Raw genomic sequence first — 20524 nt, 5'->3', positions numbered from 1 at the left:
TTTCATTTCTCTATATACATGATATATCCCCAACAGTTTTTCTTCCGGAACATCTGGTTTGGTTTACTCTCAAAATATTCCAGTCGGGCAACAACTTCCTGCTAAAGCGTGTTAGCGGCGAAAATATCATCTTTTACAATGGAGTTCAAAAGGAAAGCAACAGAAACTGCTGTAGTCCCTTTAAAGAAACCACGAAATGAAATTACTACATATGGCGGAGGCCAGAATGGTGCATTAACGGAAACGGTAAAGTTTAACCTGATTCACAGATCAATCGGATCGTAACAAACTAGCTAATCAAATCAAATCAAATAATCTTTATTTAAATTCGGACATGGTAAAACAATACAACGTTAGCTATTCATCGACTAGTCGTGGATTTATACGTTCCAGCCGTTTATACTTTCAAAATTTACTCGTACAAACATTAAGGGTATTCCGAATCGCCTTGTGTTTCGCGATTCTCGAGAATTTTATTGTATATTGTTTAACGTCCTTAGTGTTAAATCTAGGATCTAGAGAGGGCACACATATCATTTGTTCAAAAGGGCACTTTTCGTCGCGGCAAGACAATTTCGGGGCTTTTTCATTGTATCATGCTATGATAGAAATAGAATAATCATTTAGCCTCTTTAAAAGTTGCTGCCTTGATTTTAAACTTTTCAATCAACCTTGTGAAATAATTAACAAATATTTTAAAAAAATTTATAGAGAAAAAAGGGCATGGTGCAATTGAAAAGGGCAGCGCCATGCTAGTTTGCTTTAGATTTAACCCTACGTCCTGCTCAAGAATCTTTCACTCATATGGAGCGATGCAAGTTGTTTCGACCTTTTTACAGTTCGGCCCTAGGTTCGTTCGGCCTCTTGTCGTTTCGGCCTTCGATACCTAGTCGTTTCGGCCCAAGTTTCGTAAGCGACAAAATACCGACAATGTGATGTTGTTTTTGTTAATATAGATGTGTAATGAATTTATGCTATTGTTGTTTGTTGAATGGAAGCTGTTCGAGTGTAAGCTTTTGAGACTTTAATGAGGAGGAAATTTTGTATGATGAGGGAGGTAGGCCTAGTGTTAGAAAAGATTATGAAATATATGCAAAATTGTTCAAATTTTCTTTTCCATGATGCTTAGCAAATTGTGATACCATGATGATTGTGAATAGCTTTTGAAATCATCAAGGCAAACTTTTTAACATCGAAATATAATGATTTCTTAACTTTGTGCCGTAAAATTTCAATTTAGCATTTGACATGTGATTTCACCGCAAAACCTATAGATATTAAAAATCACTTTGAAATCATGTGAAGAAACTACAAGCAACTGTGTGTTTTTTGTTATTATATCTATAAAAATTAGCTACAATTTAAGTGATACTACACTAAGCTTATTCAAAAAGGCATTTTTTCAATGAAATATATTTAGTGAAAAAATAAACAATCATGACTCATGGCCAGGTACTATACCTGTAAACTGATATGTTATTTGCGTAGTTAGTGTATGTTAGGTTCAGTTAGTAATTTTACGGGTGAATACAATAATGTTGATAATAAAATCTACAGTAGAGACCACGAGTATTCCCCAACACATGGTGTAAAATGGTCTGTGGACACGGCGTGGCACGGTGTATGTGTATTTCGAATACACAAGAAGACTGTCTTGTCTAAAAAGTTAGTCCCTGATACCCACCGTGAGACCAAACTTATGAAGTGTGAGGACGTCCTCACAATGTGTAGAAGATAATACACACATATATTATTATTATTGAGAAAAGAAGACATTCAGTCAAGTCGCAGAGCAGGCAGACGGTAAACCTTTCTTCATACAAATGTCTTGAACCTCAACTTGTCATTACGCACATGATGGATCCACAGTTTACATAGTCTTTATGACTTGGTTGAGTCGGGAATTTCGAGAAAAAAAAACTTTTTTCACATTTCCCCTTCGCATTAGTGCAGTAATTAACTGTTTGCCAGGAATACATCAACCTATTTATTCCTAAGATCTACCACATGCACATCTTTGATGATCTCACAGGTGCTTGGGTTCAGGACCCCCCCCCCCCCCCCCCCCCCATCGAATAAGCTACACGAGTTGATTTAATTAATTTTTGTTGAAAATATTACTAATGCATGTCAACAACGTCTTGCATACCCATAAAGTCCAAAATACATGTAATTCAAAATAAGCCCTTTAGAAAAATACCCTCACTGATTATTATAAGTTCTGTTATAATAACCAGTGAGGGTATTATTTTTTTAAAGGGCTTATTTTGAATTATTTTGGACTTTATGGGTATGCAAGACGATTGTATTGGGGAGGGGGGGGGGGTGATTATTGATTGTGTCAAGTCGATGTTTGGAAATAATACTTGACGTTAGGGTATTCTCTTTCGAGAAATGTTGAATATTTGAAGTGAAGTGCATATAACGTTATAGATCTGTCAAGAACGACATTAAAACAAGAAAAAAATTATCTGCAACAACATTTTAATTTTTCACCAAAGAAAGCAGACGATATATAGAGCTTCTCTATCTGCTGGACTGTAAAAATCGGATATATAGACCTAATGTATACTGACAATTCAGAAATATTGTGCAAAAATACATGTTGATTAGGCTTAAAAACACAATCTTAATCTCAAACTCCAATGAATATTGTCATCTTTCTATGTTAGGTCGTCACACTGCACGTCTCTCAAAGCCGGATATATATTTTGAAGGCTTATTTTCATATTTTCACTGCATCAGATGGTACCGTTTTATAATTTAATCAGCATCATAATGTGTTTTGACATTTTTGCTTTTAAAATACAAGCTTATGTAATCTGTAAATGGCATATCATTTTCCTTGATGGTGTGGACTTCCTTGTTTACACCATAGACACTTATAACAGTTTACACAACAATTAAAACATTTTTGTTTTGCAATCCTTTGTCTTTTTAGACTTTTATATACAAGAAAGTCCACTTGTAGTGAAAAGGTTACCTGTAGGTGTCCAATAAGTTGACAATTGCTGTCCTTTATTTTTAAGAATGGATAAATTTATACTGTTCGTTCTTAAAAATAATGGACAGCAATTGTCAACTTATTGGACAGTGTCAGATAAACCCAATCTACAGGTAGACTGAAAATAAGAAAGACAATACGTGTGTCATGGAGATACAAATTCAATTTTAAATTCCTTACAAGTAAGAATCAAAACAGATATCGGAAAAATCACTGAAACACTTAAAACGATATTTCCTCTTAGTAGAATTCTCTGCTTCAACTCGTAAGATTCACAATTTTTTAAATTCCATTGGCCATTATGATATCGCATCAAAACTTAAATTTGAAAGACATATTTCCATACTGTATTTGAATTTCGCTGGATTCAGAGGAACAATCCAAAACTTCTTCACAACGCTTTTTTTTGGGGGGGGGGGGTGTTTTCTTTATTAGCATATCATAATTCTGAATTATTATTTTTGCTTTCATGAATAATTTCATTTCACGAGATGGGCACATTGGGTTCTTTTGGCTGGCGTTAATTATTTCCTCATCCAAATATTCGAAAACACAATGCTTTTCAGATCAAAATTTGGCTCCCAGTGGCAACCTTTTACATTGTTAAAATGTCGATAATGTCTGACCCCCTGCCTCGGTAATATTCGAACCCAAGCTACGCCTATGGCTCCAACAAGTGAACAAAAGAAACAGACTTCTACGCAAGACTGGTTATATTGTCAGATTATTAAAAAAAAATAGCTTTATTCATAATTATCATTGTCAATGGGTTTACCTGAGCCTGTCCATTCTTAGAACAAGAGATGTAATGTTTTAAGTAGGATATAAACCTCAAACTGTCCATTTTGCGAGAGAAAGAACTGATCTCGGCCCTACGGGCCTCACCCAGTTCTTTCTCTCACAGAATGGACAGTTTTTGGCTTATATATATCCTTTACAGAAATATCAATTTTGATATAGTAAGTAAGATGAGAAAAAAGACTTAATTTATTGGTATTACAAAGGTATTTAAAAGTAAGGCCGAAACGACTAGGGCCGAAACGACATTAGGCCGAAACTACTAACGGCCGAAAAAACTTGGGGCCGAACTGAAAAAAGGCCGAAACGACCAGAAATCATATGGAGATGTCACCATTGCTAGTGAAGGGCTGGAAAATTTAGGCCTATGCTCTGCGCTTACAGAGATCTTTATTGTGTTACTCCTGCTGTGGCCCAGCGGCCTGCCTAATTGAAGACCTACGGAAGATTTACAAAAATATAGGCTATTTACATCAAAGCTAATATGATTTTCTCATTAAGTATGTCTCAAATATCTAACATAAACAAAAAAAAAATTGATAAAACTAAGTTTTAAAGTGTATTTTCAAAGCTGGGTAGGAGGAACTATTTTTCTCTCTTAGCGCAAGAACGATAACTCGTATAAATGTCATACTTGCAAATCAGCTGTTCAATTAATAATCATTTCTTGTATATTTTCTTTGTTAAAAGATCAGAAAAATGTTTCAAAATTGTATGTTAAAAAGTAAAAAAAATGATTAACAATTGAACAGCTGATTTGTAGATATATATTTACATGAGTTATTGCTCTTGCGCTAGGTCGTTTAATAGAAAAAATTTGTTCCCCATACCAAGCTTTATAAATACACTTTAAAATCTATTTTTATTAAAATTGTTTGTGTTTATTTTTTTTATATCTGAGACATGCTTAATCAGAAAATCATAATTTAGTTTTGATGTATATAGCCCACATTTTTGTAGGTCTTCTGTAAGTCTTCAATTAGGTATGCCCGTGGCACAGGGCCTTGGTTTTTGTGGTCTTATCCAAAGGACTACCCCATTTAATCGCCTCTTATGACAAGCAAGGAGTACTGAGGATCTATTCTAACCCAGATCCCCATGGGATTTGTACGACACATGGGCGACAACCCAACAATCATCAATAACAAAGTACACAAGGGTAAATTACGTGCATTAATTAATTAATGATTCAATTCACAAACTTGCTATCCTAATTGAAGAAATGCTTGTGTAAAAAACGCTGTAAATTGAATTTCTCAACAATGTTGTTGATAAAATATGACATGATATATTGATAGAATGGCAGTTTTAAAAGTATCCAAGAGAATTGTATCCAACAGTCTATAGATGCAAAAGTTTTTTGGGTCACATAGGGCATTCGGTCCTGTATAGTCAATGTACACATAGAGGCAAGCCACACTCTCTCAGACAAAATACCTACACAAACAAACATATAAACAAATCAATGATCGAGAATGCAAAATGAAGGAAATTCTGTACCTTTTCGGTTTTATATAACACATCTGGGAATTACCCCCTCCTAATATCTAGGGTATCACAACAGTAATTGTCCAATCGAAATAAACTTAGTCAATTGTAGTTCCACATCAATTAAAAGAATTTTACTTTTTTCTAGTGGATTTTTTAATCATTCCCTTATCCTTTACTATGAATTTTTGTACCAATGATTAGGAAATTTTGAGCTGTATCACAAAACAACTTCTTTTACTTTTTTCTCCCCAAAAAAGAAAGTTAAAGAGCCAAGCTCTGTGTTTAATAAATTTGAGGAGGAAGCAATGACAAAATAAATGATGACAGAAAAGGCTCGATCAGTGAAGTTCGGATTGCAAGACCTAGTCGAAAGTGATTACAGATGCAAGTTTTCATTAGACAACCACTAAAATAGTAACAAATCATACAAATTTTTAAATTCCCAATGATTATGGGATTTGATTTTCTGGTATTGGCAAAATCAAATGTTATATTCACCTTGAAGGCAAGTGCAGGTGAATTTAACATTTTATTTTTTTTCTAGTTTGTGAATTTCAGCCAATCAGGGTGCTTTAAATTATTTAAGGAATGACTTTAATTATGGGGCAAGTTATACGAGTATAACCTGGTTTGGGTCAGTTTACACTTTTTTATAATCCGCTTCGCGGATTATAAAGCGTAAACTGACCCAAACCAGGTTATACTCGTATAACTTGCCCCAGAATTAAAGTCATTCCTTATAATTTAATGCAAGAGACAAAGATGCTAACCTTCGTTTATCAAAATGTACATACACTCGGAAAAATACAAGTCAACCAAGCCGCGCAATGATTTACCTAGCAACAGCGACACAAATCGTCTAGATCTAGCTGCAAAGCCAAAGGTTGCCATCTTTAATCTTAGTTCTACGGAGCCTAGCCATTTATCAAAATATTGTATCGAAAGTGAAGTTTATCATGATAGAAAATATGTGTAGACTATCCATGTAATGAGTATTTCGCTGCCCTTTAGAGATAGAGATCGACTTTGAAGTCGCTCATCTCCGACAGATTGAGAAAATAAGGGAAATTGCATTGTTTAGGCCTACCCAAAATAAATCTTCAAATATCAGAAAATGCAATAATTTACGGCTTTCAACTCTGTGAAAACTTCTACTAAATGAAAACTTACCCTTGTATGCAATGTTATCGCTAATAGTAAATCCGACACAAGAAAATATGTAAGCAAGTAACAAATAGCATCCACATGTCAATGTGTCTGACGTCATGTGATAAAATGTGACGTATGAATTTTTGCTTGCTTTGTTGAAAGACGGATCAAGGAATGAAACAACGCACCCCCCTTCTTTTCCCCAGTGAGAAATGTATTTCAAAATGAACAGGGTAATGCTTACTTGAAAAATCATTAATTCGAATATAATATATTTGTTTTAATCTATCAATAGTATTATTCGACCATACATGCAGAGAAAGATGTTTAACAAAACTTTCTATTCCATAGAAGTTTAGAGAGAGAGAAAAAAATAGTTCTGACATCTGGTTGTCAAGGGGGTGTGTCCCCATACCAAACCAGCTGACCGAACCAGGTTATACAAAAATAACCTGTGTTCCTCAATTGGAATTTGACCAATCAGAGACAAGGATACAATAAGAATTAAATTATATATAAATAAAAGCAAGTTGTAGGAAGGGTTCACATTAGTAACTTTTAGCAGGACAGACAAGGACATATTTGGGGAAAATGACTTACCTTTAACTCTTTCAGAGTCCACCCAGAATCTCCAACTTAGAAGCTCCCATCATGCAACTTAGCGGACATGAGGGAGATATCTATACAGCCAAGTTCTCCCCTGATGGGCAGATGATTGCGTCCTCAGGATTTGACAGATTGATATGTAATTATGAATTAGAACTTAAGCACTTTAAAAATATATTTTTGATAGTAATTTTATCACTGCCTGGAAGTCAAATGTTAGGTCTGTCATGCGTTCAGCAAGCCAGTTACCTGGAAGGGAGCCCACTGCTGTGGAAGATGCACCTAATCCTGCACGTTAATCAAAATGCTGATGATGATGATGACTGCGTATGAAACTGGTGTTTTTGAGATCAGATGTATTACATTGTATATCAAAATGTGTTTTCTATCCCAAGTTTCTGACTACATGTATAATGATATTTACGCTTTGAAAGCATTTTCATGATATTTACATTGTTTTAATGATTTCTATTTTTTATCGTTGACAGTGTTTTGACATTTTTTTATCATTGACAGTGTTCTGGACAGTTTACGGAGAGTGTGAAAATTTTGCTGTATTGAAAGGACATACAGGAGCAGTTATGGAACTTCAATTTTCCACAGATGGAAAGTAAGGCTTGCAATTAATGAAAAAGTTGTTATATGTGTTGTATTGCAAGTCTAATAAGGAATGCAGAATCAAGTTATATCTAACACAACATTTATATTAGAATTTCCTATATACAGTGAAACCTGTCTAATCTGACATGCACTGGAAGACAAATTTTGTTGTTGTTGGAATACACAGTATGTCAGAATAAACAGTAAAAACAACATTGAAAAAAATGAAAGTAACGATCAGAATATCCAGTGAAATGGATTATACAGGATTAGGCAGTTTTCACTGTATTATTAGCTCAAGTGAGCTTTCTGATTGAAATTTGTCTGTCGTTGTTGTTGTCAACATCATAAACTTTTTACATTTTCATCTTCTTCATTACCACATGGTAAATTTCAACCAAACCTGGAACTGAGCATCCTTGGGTAAAGGAGATTTAAGTTTGTTCAAGGGCCATGTCCCCTTCAATAGGGAGATAATCACAAAAATGCAAAAATAGGGTGGGGTCATTTAAAATCTTCTCAAGTACCATAGCGCCAGAAGACCTGAAATTCATATGAAAGCTTCCTGACATAGTGCAGATTCAATTTTGTTAACCCCCCCCCCCCCCCAACAAATAGGGGATAAAAAATTACATGCAAATATATAGGGAAAATCTTTAAAAAATCGTCTTCTCAAGAACCACTAGGCCAGGAGAGTACAAATTTACATTAAAGCTTCCGGACATAGTGCAGAATCAAGCTTGTTAAAATCATGACCCCCGGGGGTAGGATGGGACCACAATAGGGGATCAAATTTTTACATACAAATATATAGGGAAAATCTTTTAAAATCTTCTGCTCAAGAACCATTGGACCAGAAAAAAATATATTTTTACATGAAAGCTTCCTTACATAGTGCAGATTTTAGTTTGTTAAAACCATGACTCCGGGGGGTAGGAATCAAAGATTTACATGCGAATGAATATTGAAAATCTTTTAAAGTCCTCTTCTGAAGAACCACTGAGCCAGAAAAGTTTACATTTACATGAAAGCTTTCTGATTCAATGCAGATTCAACTTTGTTAAAACCATGGCCCCCGGGGGTAAGGTGGGGCCACTATAGGGATTGAAGTTTTACATACAAATATACAGAGTAAATATTTAAAAGTCTTCTTCCCAAGAACCACTGGGCAAGAAAAGTTAATATTTACATGAAAAATTCCTGACATAGTACAGATTCAAGTTTGTAAAAATCATAGTCCCTGTGGGTAGGTTGGGGTCATGATAGGGGATCAAAGTTTTACATAGAAATATATAGGAAAAATCTTCTCAAAAACCAGAGAAGTTTATATTACATAAAAGCTTCCTGACATAGTGCAGATTTAACTTTGTTAACATCATGGCCCCTTGGGGTAGGATGGGGCCACAGTAGGGGATTGAAGTTTTACCTACAAATACATGTACATGTATATAGTGAAAATCTTTAAAAATCTTCTTCTCAAGAACCACTGAGCCAGAAAAGTTTACCTATACATGAAAGCTTTCTGACATAGTACAGATTCAAGATGGGGGTGGGGGTGGGGGGGGGGGGGGGTGGTAAATTGGGACCACAATAGGAATCAAAGTTTTACATGCATATATGTAGATAAAATCTTCAAATATGGGCCAAGGTGACTTGGGTGAATGATGTGGCCCATGGACCTCTTGTTATTATTAATTGCATTGCCTGCATTGAGTTCAGCTGTGAAAGGCACTCTATTCTGCCGGGCTGTCCCTCTGAAACATTTTAGATACCTAGTCTACAGCTATAACAATTTTCATGTTTATCCTTTGATATCTTTGTAATGACAGCCATTTCCTCATGAACGTGCTGCAGTTGTGAACAGTGTGTGTATGAACCTTGATGAACATAGTGTGTCTATTTTAACGGCAGAAATGAAAGTAGAATGTAAATATAGGAAATGAATGGATAAGGGTATGGACTGCAACACTTCACACCAGCACTAACACGGTTCATGAATTACGTCACACCAGCACTAACACGGTTCATGAATTACGTCACACCAGCACTAACATGGTTCATGAATTATGCCAGCGTGAAGCATGTCAGTTCTTACTCTCATGTATTTTCAGAAGTGAAATTTATTTCTTAATTATTCAAACTTTTCTGTTATTACACATATATCAAGCTGTACGCTTCCTACTGTTGATCATCTCTGTTAGCCAAGGGGGACAATACACAGGTGTATAGAGAAACACCATGGGTCGTCTCCATTCGCTAACGAAATCGGGTCAAAAAGAAATATAAACCAGATACAGACAGAAATGCTTGAATTAAAGATCTCCCAAGTCTTCCAATGAGATGGGTAGCCATTGTGATTTATCATTTAGTTGAAAACCTTTGCTAAAAGTAAACATCTGAATTGTTCATGTACCACTCAACTGAATCAACTTTTTCCAGTTCTCTCGTAACGGCCTCCACAGACAAGACTGTTGCATTGTGGGACGTGGAAGTTGGTGAGAGGATAAAAAAGTTGAAAGGTCACACAACATTTGTAAATTCGTGTCAGATGGCAAGACGCGGACCACAGCTTATTTGTAGTGGAAGCGATGATGGAACAATCAAGGTATCTTCTTCTCAAATGGGGAAAATATTATTTTTAAAGAACATTATTTAAAATTGTTTCGATAAAGATGTTAGTTAAAATTTATCATATTAAGACAAATCCATATTACCAGTACTGAAGATGACAGAAGTTGAGGAATTTGTGGGTTTTCTGTGTCATTTAACAATGAATTCCTCCCCTACCATGTGATTAAAATGATGTGTTGTTTGTGCATGGTATAATTGCAGTTATGGGATGCAAGGAAAAAAGGATGTCAGCAAACATTTCAAAGCGAGTACCAAGTCACAGCAGTGTCGTTTAATGACACAGCAGAACAAGTCATATCTGGGGGAATAGATAATGATATAAAGGTTAGTATCTATGTATCGGGGAGAAATATTAATAGTTACACAGTTAGTTAGTGACCTGATATGGAAAAATACATGGTGTGAAAAGAAAACCCGTATCGAGTGAGGCGAAGCCCGATACGGGTTTTCTTTTCACACCATGTATTTTCCCGTATCAGGTCACTAACTGTGTAACAAATTTATCACGTTGAAGACCTCTAACTGTAGATGTGGGGGTCTATATCATACAACTTATCGCTTTGCCAATTTTGTCACGGCTGCAAGTCGAACCCGACAATAAATTATTCGCTCAATACGGATTTTTCTCGCATGATATGTGGGTTTTTTTCACGGCGTCATGTGACCAAGATCTGACCAATTAAATTTCAACAATTTTGTCTGAGGCGTGATAAAAAACAATGTACAGATTATAAATACTTTATCAATATTTCATTGTGTATTTACAGAATTTGAAAATAGGGTATTTTGTGTTAGTATTTAGAAGGTCTGAGGTAATTATGATACAGACCTGCACTGTCAATCATAATGCACTGATAAAATGTAAACCTATGATGGAAAATTTCATTTTAAAACACATCAGATTTGTGGAAGAAAAATGTGATACATGTATTGTTAGAAATGGTGTTGAACTCTTGATGGCATCTTTATCAGGTATGGGACCTGAGAAAGAACGACATTCTGTACCGATTACGAGGCCACACTGACACGGTGACTGGTGTGCAGCTGAGTCCTGATGGATCCTACCTTCTGTCAAACTCCATGGACAACACAGGTATCCAATCTTTTATGTTGTATTTGATTAATATTACCCCATGTCTACATTTTACATTTTCATGTAACAGTGAAAAACAATTCATTTTTAGAATAAATAAACTTTGTTATATCCAATAAAAGGTTTTTTTTAAATTTTCCTCTCACTTCACAATAAGCATGAATTTGTTCTAAGCCTGTTTATTATGAGTGTGTTTTACTATAGATGTTTTTTGGATGGCAGTTGGATGTGACTCTTGTAATGTTACCTCGTAAGTTGTCAGAAACTATGGTGTCTCAACCTTTTATATATTTATTATACAATGTGTACAGAAAGACAAAAAAAATAAAATGTTTGAAATTTTTATCTGGATTTCCACCTGCCAATATACCCAACTACCATTCAACAAAACACAAAGTTCAATATTCATAAAACACAACTAAAAAACCCAAGTTCAACACAAGTACATAAGTATGTTTATATTTCAGTAAGAATTTGGGATGTAAGGCCCTTTGCACCACAGGAGAGATGTGTCAAAGTTTTCCAAGGGCATCAACACACTTTTGAAAAAGTAAGGATTGTATTATTATTTAATTATATAATGCGATTCATTCCAAGGGCAGGAGAACTGTATAATGTTTTGTATTCAGGTGTTAGATTGGGTGATCAGTAGTCACAAGGCCTTACTTTACAGGCCTGACTTTTGACTGGCCACATTGTTGTGTAGACTTTCATGTCCATCCGTTCATTTATTAGCACACTGTTAGGCCTAGGACCATCACATTAGGTCACTTGATGCCTCTTGGTGGAGTAGCCTCCTGGGATTTCAGGATTTGAAATTAACTTTAACCTGTCATTATCTTACACACTGTGTCCTAGGATCATCAGACCTAGTCATTATCTTACACACTGTGAGTTCTAGGACCATCAGACCTAGTCATTATCTTACACACTGTGAGTCCTAGAACCATCAGACTTGTCATTATCTTACACACTGTGAGTTCTAGGATCATCAGACCTAGTCATTATCTTACACACTGTGAGTCCTAGGATCATCAGACCTAGTCATTATCTTACACACTAGGATCATCAGACCTGTCATTATCTTACACACTGTGAGTTCTAGGATCATCAGACTTGTCATTATCTTACACACTGTGAGTTCTAGGATCATCAGACCTAGTCATTATCTTACACACTGTGAGTCCTAGAACCATCAGACCTGTCATTATCTTACACACTGTGAGTTCTAGGATCATCAGACTTGTCATTATCTTACACACTGTGAGTTCTAGGATCATCAGACCTAGTCATTATCTTACACACTGTGAGTTCTAGGATCATCAGACTTGTCATTATCTTACACACTGTGAGTTCTAGGATCATCAGACTTGTCATTATCTTACACACTGTGTCCTAGGATCATCAGACCTAGTCATCTTACACACTGTGAGTTCTAGGATCATCAGACCTGTCATTATCACTGTGAGTTCTAGGATCATCAGACCTGTCATTATCTTACACACTGTGTCCTAGGATCATCAGACCTAGTCATTATCTTACACACTGTGAGTTCTAGGATCATCAGACCTGTCATTATCACTGTGAGTCCTAGGACCATCAGACCTGTCATTATCTTACACACTGTGAGTTCTAGGATCATCAGACTTGTCATTATCTTACACACTGTGTCCTAGGATCATCAGACCTAGTCATCTTACACACTGTGAGTTCTAGGATCATCAGACCTGTCATTATCACTGTGAGTTCTAGGATCATCAGACCTGTCATTATCTTACACACTGTGTCCTAGGATCATCAGACCTAGTCATTATCTTACACACTGTGAGTTCTAGGATCATCAGACCTAGTCATTATCTTACACACTGTGAGTCCTAGGACCATCAGACCTGTCATTATCTTACACACTGTGTCCTAGGATCATCAGACCTAGTCATTATCTTACACACTGTGAGTTCTAGGATCATCAGACCTAGTCATTATCTTACACACTGTGAGTTCTAGGATCATCAGACCTAGTCATTATCTTACACACTGTGAGTTCTAGGACCATCAGACCTGTCATTATCTTACACACTGTGTCCTAGGATCATCAGACCTAGTCATTATCTTACACACTGTGAGTTCTAGGATCATCAGACCTAGTCATTATCTTACACACTGTGAGTTCTAGGATCATCAGACCTGTCATTATCTTACACACTGTGTGTCCTAGGATCATCAGACCTAGTCATTATCTTACACACTGTGAGTTCTAGGATCATCAGACCTGTCATTATCTTACACACTGTGAGTTCTAGGATCATCAGACCTGTCATTATCTTACACACTGTGAGTTCTAGGATCATCAGACCTAGTCATTATCTTACACACTGTGAGTCCTAGAACCATCAGACTTGTCATTATCTTACACACTGTGAGTTCTAGGACCATCAGACCTGTCATTATCTTACACACTGTGAGTTCTAGGATCATCAGACCTAGTCATTATCTTACACACTGTGAGTCCTAGAACCATCAGACTTGTCATTATCTTACACACTGTGAGTTCTAGGATCATCAGACCTAGTCATTATCTTACACACTAGGATCATCAGACCTGTCATTATCTTACACACTGTGAGTTCTAGGATCATCAGACCTGTCATTATCTTACACACTGTGAGTTCTAGGATCATCAGACCTAGTCATTATCTTACACACTGTGTGTCCTAGGACCATCAGACCTGTCATTATCTTACACACTGTGAGTCCTAGAACCATCAGACCTGTCATTATCTTACACACTGTGAGTTCTAGGATCATCAGACATGTCATTATCTTACACACTAGGATCATCAGACCTAGTCATTATCTTACACACTGTGAGTTCTAGGATCAACAGACCTGTCATTATCTTACACACTGTGAGTTCTAGGATCATCAGACCTGTCATTATCTTACACACTGTGAGTCCTAGGATCAACAGACCTGTCATTATCTTACACACTGTGAGTTCTAGGATCATCAGACCTGTCATTATCTTACACACTAGGATCATCAGACCTGTCATTATCTTACACACTGTGAGTCCTAGGATCATCAGACCTAGTCATTATCTTACACACTGTGAGTCCTAGGATCAACAGACCTGTCATTATCTTACACACTGTGAGTTCTAGGATCATCAGACCTAGTCATTATCTTACACACTGTGAGTTCTAGGATCATCAGACCTGTCATTATCTTACACACTGTGAGTTCTAGGATCATCAGACCTGTCATTATCTTACACACTGTGAGTTCTAGGATCATCAGACCTAGTCATTATCACTGTGAGTCCTAGGATCATCAGACCTGTCATTATCTTACACACATTGAGTCCTAGGATCATCAGACATGTCATTATCTTACACACTGTGTCCTAGGATCATCAGACCTGTCATTATCTTACACACTGTGTCCTAGGATCATCAGACCTGTCATTATCTTACACACTGTGTCCTAGGACCATCAGACCTGTCATTATCTTACACACTGTGTGTCCTAGGACCATCAGACCTGTCATTATCTTACACACTGTGAGTTCTAGGATCATCAGACCTAGTCATTATCTTACACACTGTGAGTTCTAGGACCATCAGACCTGTCATTATCTTACACACTGTGAGTTCTAGGATCATCAGACCTAGTCATTATCTTACACACTGTGAGTTCTAGGATCATCAGACCTGTCATTATCTTACACACTGTGAGTCCTAGGACCATCAGACCTGTCATTATCTTACACACTGTGAGTCCTAGGATCATCAGACCTAGTCATTATCTTACACACTGTGTGTCCTAGGACCATCAGACCTAGTCATTATCTTACACACTGTGAGTCCTAGGATCATCAGACCTGTCATTATCTTACACACTGTGAGTTCTAGGATCATCAGACCTAGTCATTATCTTACACACTGTGAGTCCTAGGATCATCAGACCTAGTCATCTTACACACTGTGAGTTCTAGGATCATCAGACCTGTCATTATCACTGTGAGTTCTAGGATCATCAGACCTAGTCATTATCTTACACACTGTGAGTCCTAGGATCATCAGACCTGTCATTATCTTACACACTGTGAGTTCTAGGATCATCAGACCTAGTCATTATCTTACACACTGTGAGTTCTAGGATCATCAGACTTGTCATTATCTTACACACTGTGAGTTCTAGGATCATCAGACCTAGTCATTATCTTACACACTGTGAGTCCTAGGATCATCAGACCTAGTCATCTTACACACTGTGAGTTCTAGGATCATCAGACCTGTCATTATCACTGTGAGTCCTAGGATCATCAGACCTGTCATTATCTTACACACTGTGTCCTAGGATCATCAGACCTAGTCATTATCTTACACACTGTGAGTTCTAGGACCATCAGTCCTGTCATTATCTTACACAGTGTGAGTTCTAGGATCATCAGACCTGTCATTATCTTACACACTAGGATCATCAGACCTGTCATTATCTTACACACTGTGAGTTCTAGGACCATCAGACCTGTCATTATCTTACACACTGTGAGTCCTAGAACCATCAGACCTGTCATTATCTTACACACTGTGAGTTCTAGGATCATCAGACCTGTCATTATCTTACACACTAGGATCATCAGACATGTCATTATCTTACACACTGTGAGTTCTAGGACCATCAGACCTGTCATTATCTTACACACTGTGAGTCCTAGAACCATCAGACCTGTCATTATCTTACACACTGTGTCCTAGGATCATCAGACCTAGTCATTATCTTACACACTGTGAGTTCTAGGACCATCAGACCTGTCATTATCTTACACACTGTGAGTTCTAGGATCATCAGACCTAGTCATTATCTTACACACTGTGAGTCCTAGGATCATCAGACCTGTCATTATCTTACACACTGTGAGTTCTAGGATCATCAGACCTAGTCATTATCTTACACACTGTGAGTCCTAGGATCATCAGACCTAGTCATCTTACACACTGTGAGTTCTAGGATCATCAGACCTGTCATTATCACTGTGAGTTCTAGGATCATCAGACCTAGTCATTATCTTACACACTGTGAGTCCTAGGATCATCAGACCTGTCATTATCTTACACACTGTGAGTTCTAGGATCATCAGACCTAGTCATTATCTTACACACTGTGAGTTCTAGGATCATCAGACTTGTCATTATCTTACACACTGTGAGTTCTAGGATCATCAGACCTAGTCATTATCTTACACACTGTGAGTCCTAGGATCATCAGACCTAATCATCTTACACACTGTGAGTTCTAGGATCATCAGACCTGTCATTATCACTGTGAGTTCTAGGATCATCAGACCTAGTCATTATCTTACACACTGTGAGTCCTAGGATCATCAGACCTGTCATTATCTTACACAATGTGAGTTCTAGGATCATCAGACTTGTCATTATCTTACACACTGTGTCCTAGGATCATCAGACCTGTCATTATCTTACACACTGTGAGTTCTAGGATCATCAGACCTGTCATTATCACTGTGAGTCCTAGGATCATCAGACCTAGTCATTATCTTACACACTGTGTCCTAGGATCATCAGACCTGTCATTATCTTACACACTGTGAGTCCTAGGATCATCAGACCTGTCATTATCTTACACACTGTGAGTTCTAGGATCATCAGACCTAGTCATTATCTTACACACTGTGTCCTAGGATCATCAGACCTGTCATTATCTTACACACTGTGAGTCCTAGGATCATCAGACCTGTCATTATCTTACACACTGTGAGTCCTAGGATCATCAGACCTGTCATTATCTTACACACTGTGTCCTAGGATCATCAGACCTGTCATTATCTTACACACTGTGAGTCCTAGGATCATCAGACCTGTCATTATCTTACACACTGTGAGTTCTAGGATCATCAGACCTGTCATTATCTTACACACTGTGAGTTCTAGGATCATCAGACCTGTCATTATCTTACACACTGTGAGTTCTAGGATCATCAGACCTAGTCATTATTTTACACACTAGGATCATCAGACTTGTCATTATCTTACACACTAGGATCATCAGACTTGTCATTATCTTACACACTAGGATCATCAGACTAGTCATTATCTTACACACTGTGAGTTCTAGGATCATCAGACCTGTCATTATCTTACACACTAGGATCATCAGACTTGTCATTATCTTACACACTGTGAGTCCTAGGATCATCAGACCTGTCATTATCTTACACACTGTGAGTTCTAGGATCATCAGACCTAGTCATTATCTTACACACTGTGAGTTCTAGGATCATCAGACTTGTCATTATCTTACACACTGTGTCCTAGGATCATCAGACCTAGTCATTATCTTACACACTGTGAGTTCTAGGATCATCAGACCTGTCATTATCTTACACACTGTGAGTCCTAGGATCATCAGACCTAGTCATTATCTTACACACTGTGAGTCCTAGGATCATCAGACTTGTCATTATCTTACACACTGTGAGTTCTAGGATCATCAGACCTAGTCATTATCTTACACACTGTGAGTTCTAGGACCATCAGACTTGTCATTATCTTTCACACTGTGAGTTCTAGGATCATCAGACCTAGTCATTATCTTACACACATTGAGTCCTAGGATCATCAGACATGTCATTATCTTACACACTGTGAGTCCTAGGATCATCAGACATGTCATTATCTTACACACTGTGTCCTAGGATCATCAGACCTAGTCATTATCTTACACACTGTGAGTTCTAGGATCATCAGACCTGTCATTATCACTGTGAGTTCTAGGATCATCAGACCTGTCATTATCACTGTGAGTTCTAGGATCATCAGACCTAGTCATTATCTTACACACTGTGAGTTCTAGGATCATCAGACCTGGTCAGTTGATGCATCTTGTGGGAGGGTATGTTACAACCCAAAAGTAAGTCATTATGGCCTAATTTTGGAATTATGGCCATGCATATAACCCTATACAATCATGTCTGGATCAGATCTTTAACACAGTAAGGCCGAGGACCTTCTAACTTGTTTAGTTGATGAATTCTAGCAGTGCACTTTATTTTTGTAGATTTTGTTGTATTTTGATAATCACACAAAAGTCTCTTTGTAGAATTTGTTGCGGTGTGCTTGGTCACCTGATGGCAGCAAGGTATCCGCCGGGTCAGGTGATCGTTATTTGTATGTGTGGGATACCACAACACGCAGGATATTGTATAAGTTACCAGGACACGCAGGATCAGTCAACGATATCGGATTCCACCCCACAGAACCCATAGGTATGTATATTATACAGTCAAATATTGTCACAAAGAACCCATGGGTATGTATATACAGTCAAACCTTGTTATCTTGTCACACAGAACCCATAGGTATGTATATACAGTCAAACCTTGTTATCTTGTCACACAGAACCCATAGGTATGTATATAGTCAAACCTTGTTATCTTGTCACACAGAACCCATAGGTATGTATATAGTCAAACCTTGTTATCTTGTCACACAGAACCCATAGGTATGTATATAGTCAAACCTTGTTATCTTGTCACACAGAACCCATAGGTATGTATATATAGTCAAACCTTGTTATCTTGTCACAAAGAACCCATAGGTATGTATATACAGTCAAACCTTGTTATCTTGTCACAAAGAACCCATAGGTATGTATATACAGTCAAACCTTGTTATCTTGTCACAAAGAACCCATAGGTATGTATATACAGTCAAACCTTGTTATCTTGTCACAAAGAACCCATAGGTATGTATATACAGTCAAACCTTGTTATCTTGTCACACAGAACCCATAGGTATGTATATACAGTCAAACCTTGCTATATTGTCTCACAGAAACCATGGGTACAGTGTATGTATATACAGTCAGACCTTGTTATATTGTCTCACAAAACCCATAGGTATGTATATACAGTCAGACCTTATTATCTTGTCACACAGAACCCATAGGTATGTTTATAATACCTAAGAATGTTTTTGATATATAAATGTCAGGTGAATAAATTTGCTATTTCTTCTCGATAACACTAGCTGTGAAATAGTTTCTGAACTATCTCACCCTAGGGAAATAGTCTCGAAACTATTTACCTGATGCTTTATTTTCCCGCGTTTTCTTTTATGTGACGTCAAAGTCTGATTACTCAGTCGATTCCATCTAGGCTAATGCCGAATGTTAGTTTACTTCACTTTGGTATGTCTGACACAAGTAAAGTCTACTTCGGTATAATAAAACACCTATTTACTGACTATTCGGACAATAGCAAATTTATTGTCCCCCTCAACAGCAACTATTTCCCTCGGCTGCGCCTCGGGGAAATAGTTGCTTTCTTGGGTGACAGTAAACTTGCTATCGTCCTCATAGCCAGTAAATAGGTGTCTAATATACAATCAGACCTTGTTATATTGTCACACAGAACCCATAGGCAAATTATGTTTTTTAGTTTGTTTTACATGTAAAGTGCTTTAGGGTAATTGTGTTGGTTATATAAAGAGCTATATAAATGTACAATAATTAATGATATTTCGGTATATTCTTTCTTTTAAGTGTTGTCATGCTCAAGCGACAAGAAGATTTATCTTGGAGAGATAGAATGAAGTTCTGGTGATGGTGTACGTGTAATCTGATTTAAAGTGACAATATGGGCAGCAAAAAGACTAGAAGAAAATTTAGAACGAGAGTAATTGTAACTACAGTGACACTGTGTGATGTCAGGAGGCCTGATGTAGAGGTGTGACATCTGTTTATAGTGACCAGGAGTTACTGATATTAACTGAGTGGTGTCCATTCTTAACTCAGTACTTCTCATGGTGTGATTGCGCTCTCTGGCTCTACTGAGATCTGCGAGTAATCACACTCTTGATTTGTGAATGAAATGTTTACTTTTATATTATTAAAAGACAAAAAACGATTCAGTATGATGATTTATGCAGTGTATACAGCTTGAGATGAATACAATACTGTATTTGTTTCCTAGTCTACATTTCTTTGGAAGAAAAAAACTTCTCTCGTATTGAGATGTCACCAGCTGTAGGTGAAGGATCACAAATTTAGACCTGTGCTTTGTGTTCAGGGCTGTAACAGTGAGGGTTCTCTAACGTTCCAACATGTGCTACGACACAGGACTTTGG

At 37.1% G+C, this 20524-nt stretch overlaps 1 protein-coding gene across 2 annotated transcripts; it reads left to right on the top strand.

The window, feature by feature from the left end:
- The first annotated feature begins 65 nt into the window (after positions 1-65).
- LOC125647653 (U5 small nuclear ribonucleoprotein 40 kDa protein-like) lies at positions 66-20304 on the top strand. 2 transcript variants are annotated; one of them, XM_048874411.2, is made up of 9 exons: positions 66-246; positions 7058-7187; positions 7565-7658; positions 10088-10253; positions 10481-10603; positions 11252-11372; positions 11840-11922; positions 18498-18663; positions 19941-20304. In XM_048874411.2, exons 1-9 carry the CDS (start codon positions 139-141, stop codon positions 19988-19990), a joined length of 1041 nt encoding a protein of 346 aa, XP_048730368.1. In that variant the 5' UTR covers positions 66-138; the 3' UTR covers positions 19991-20304. The 2 variants fall into 2 exon arrangements, with proteins under 2 accessions (XP_048730368.1, XP_055998530.1); XM_056142555.1 differs by lacking the exon at positions 19941-20304 and adding an exon at positions 18806-18832 and having other exon boundaries at positions 88-246; positions 18498-18707.
- Positions 20305-20524: the final 220 nt, after the last annotated feature.

Source organism: Ostrea edulis, chromosome 6 (assembly GCF_947568905.1).
Source record: "Ostrea edulis chromosome 6, xbOstEdul1.1, whole genome shotgun sequence".
NCBI lineage: Eukaryota > Metazoa > Mollusca > Bivalvia > Ostreida > Ostreidae > Ostrea > Ostrea edulis.
The sequence above is the reverse complement of the archived record's forward strand: the minus strand, read 5'-3'. Positions and strand labels throughout refer to the sequence as shown.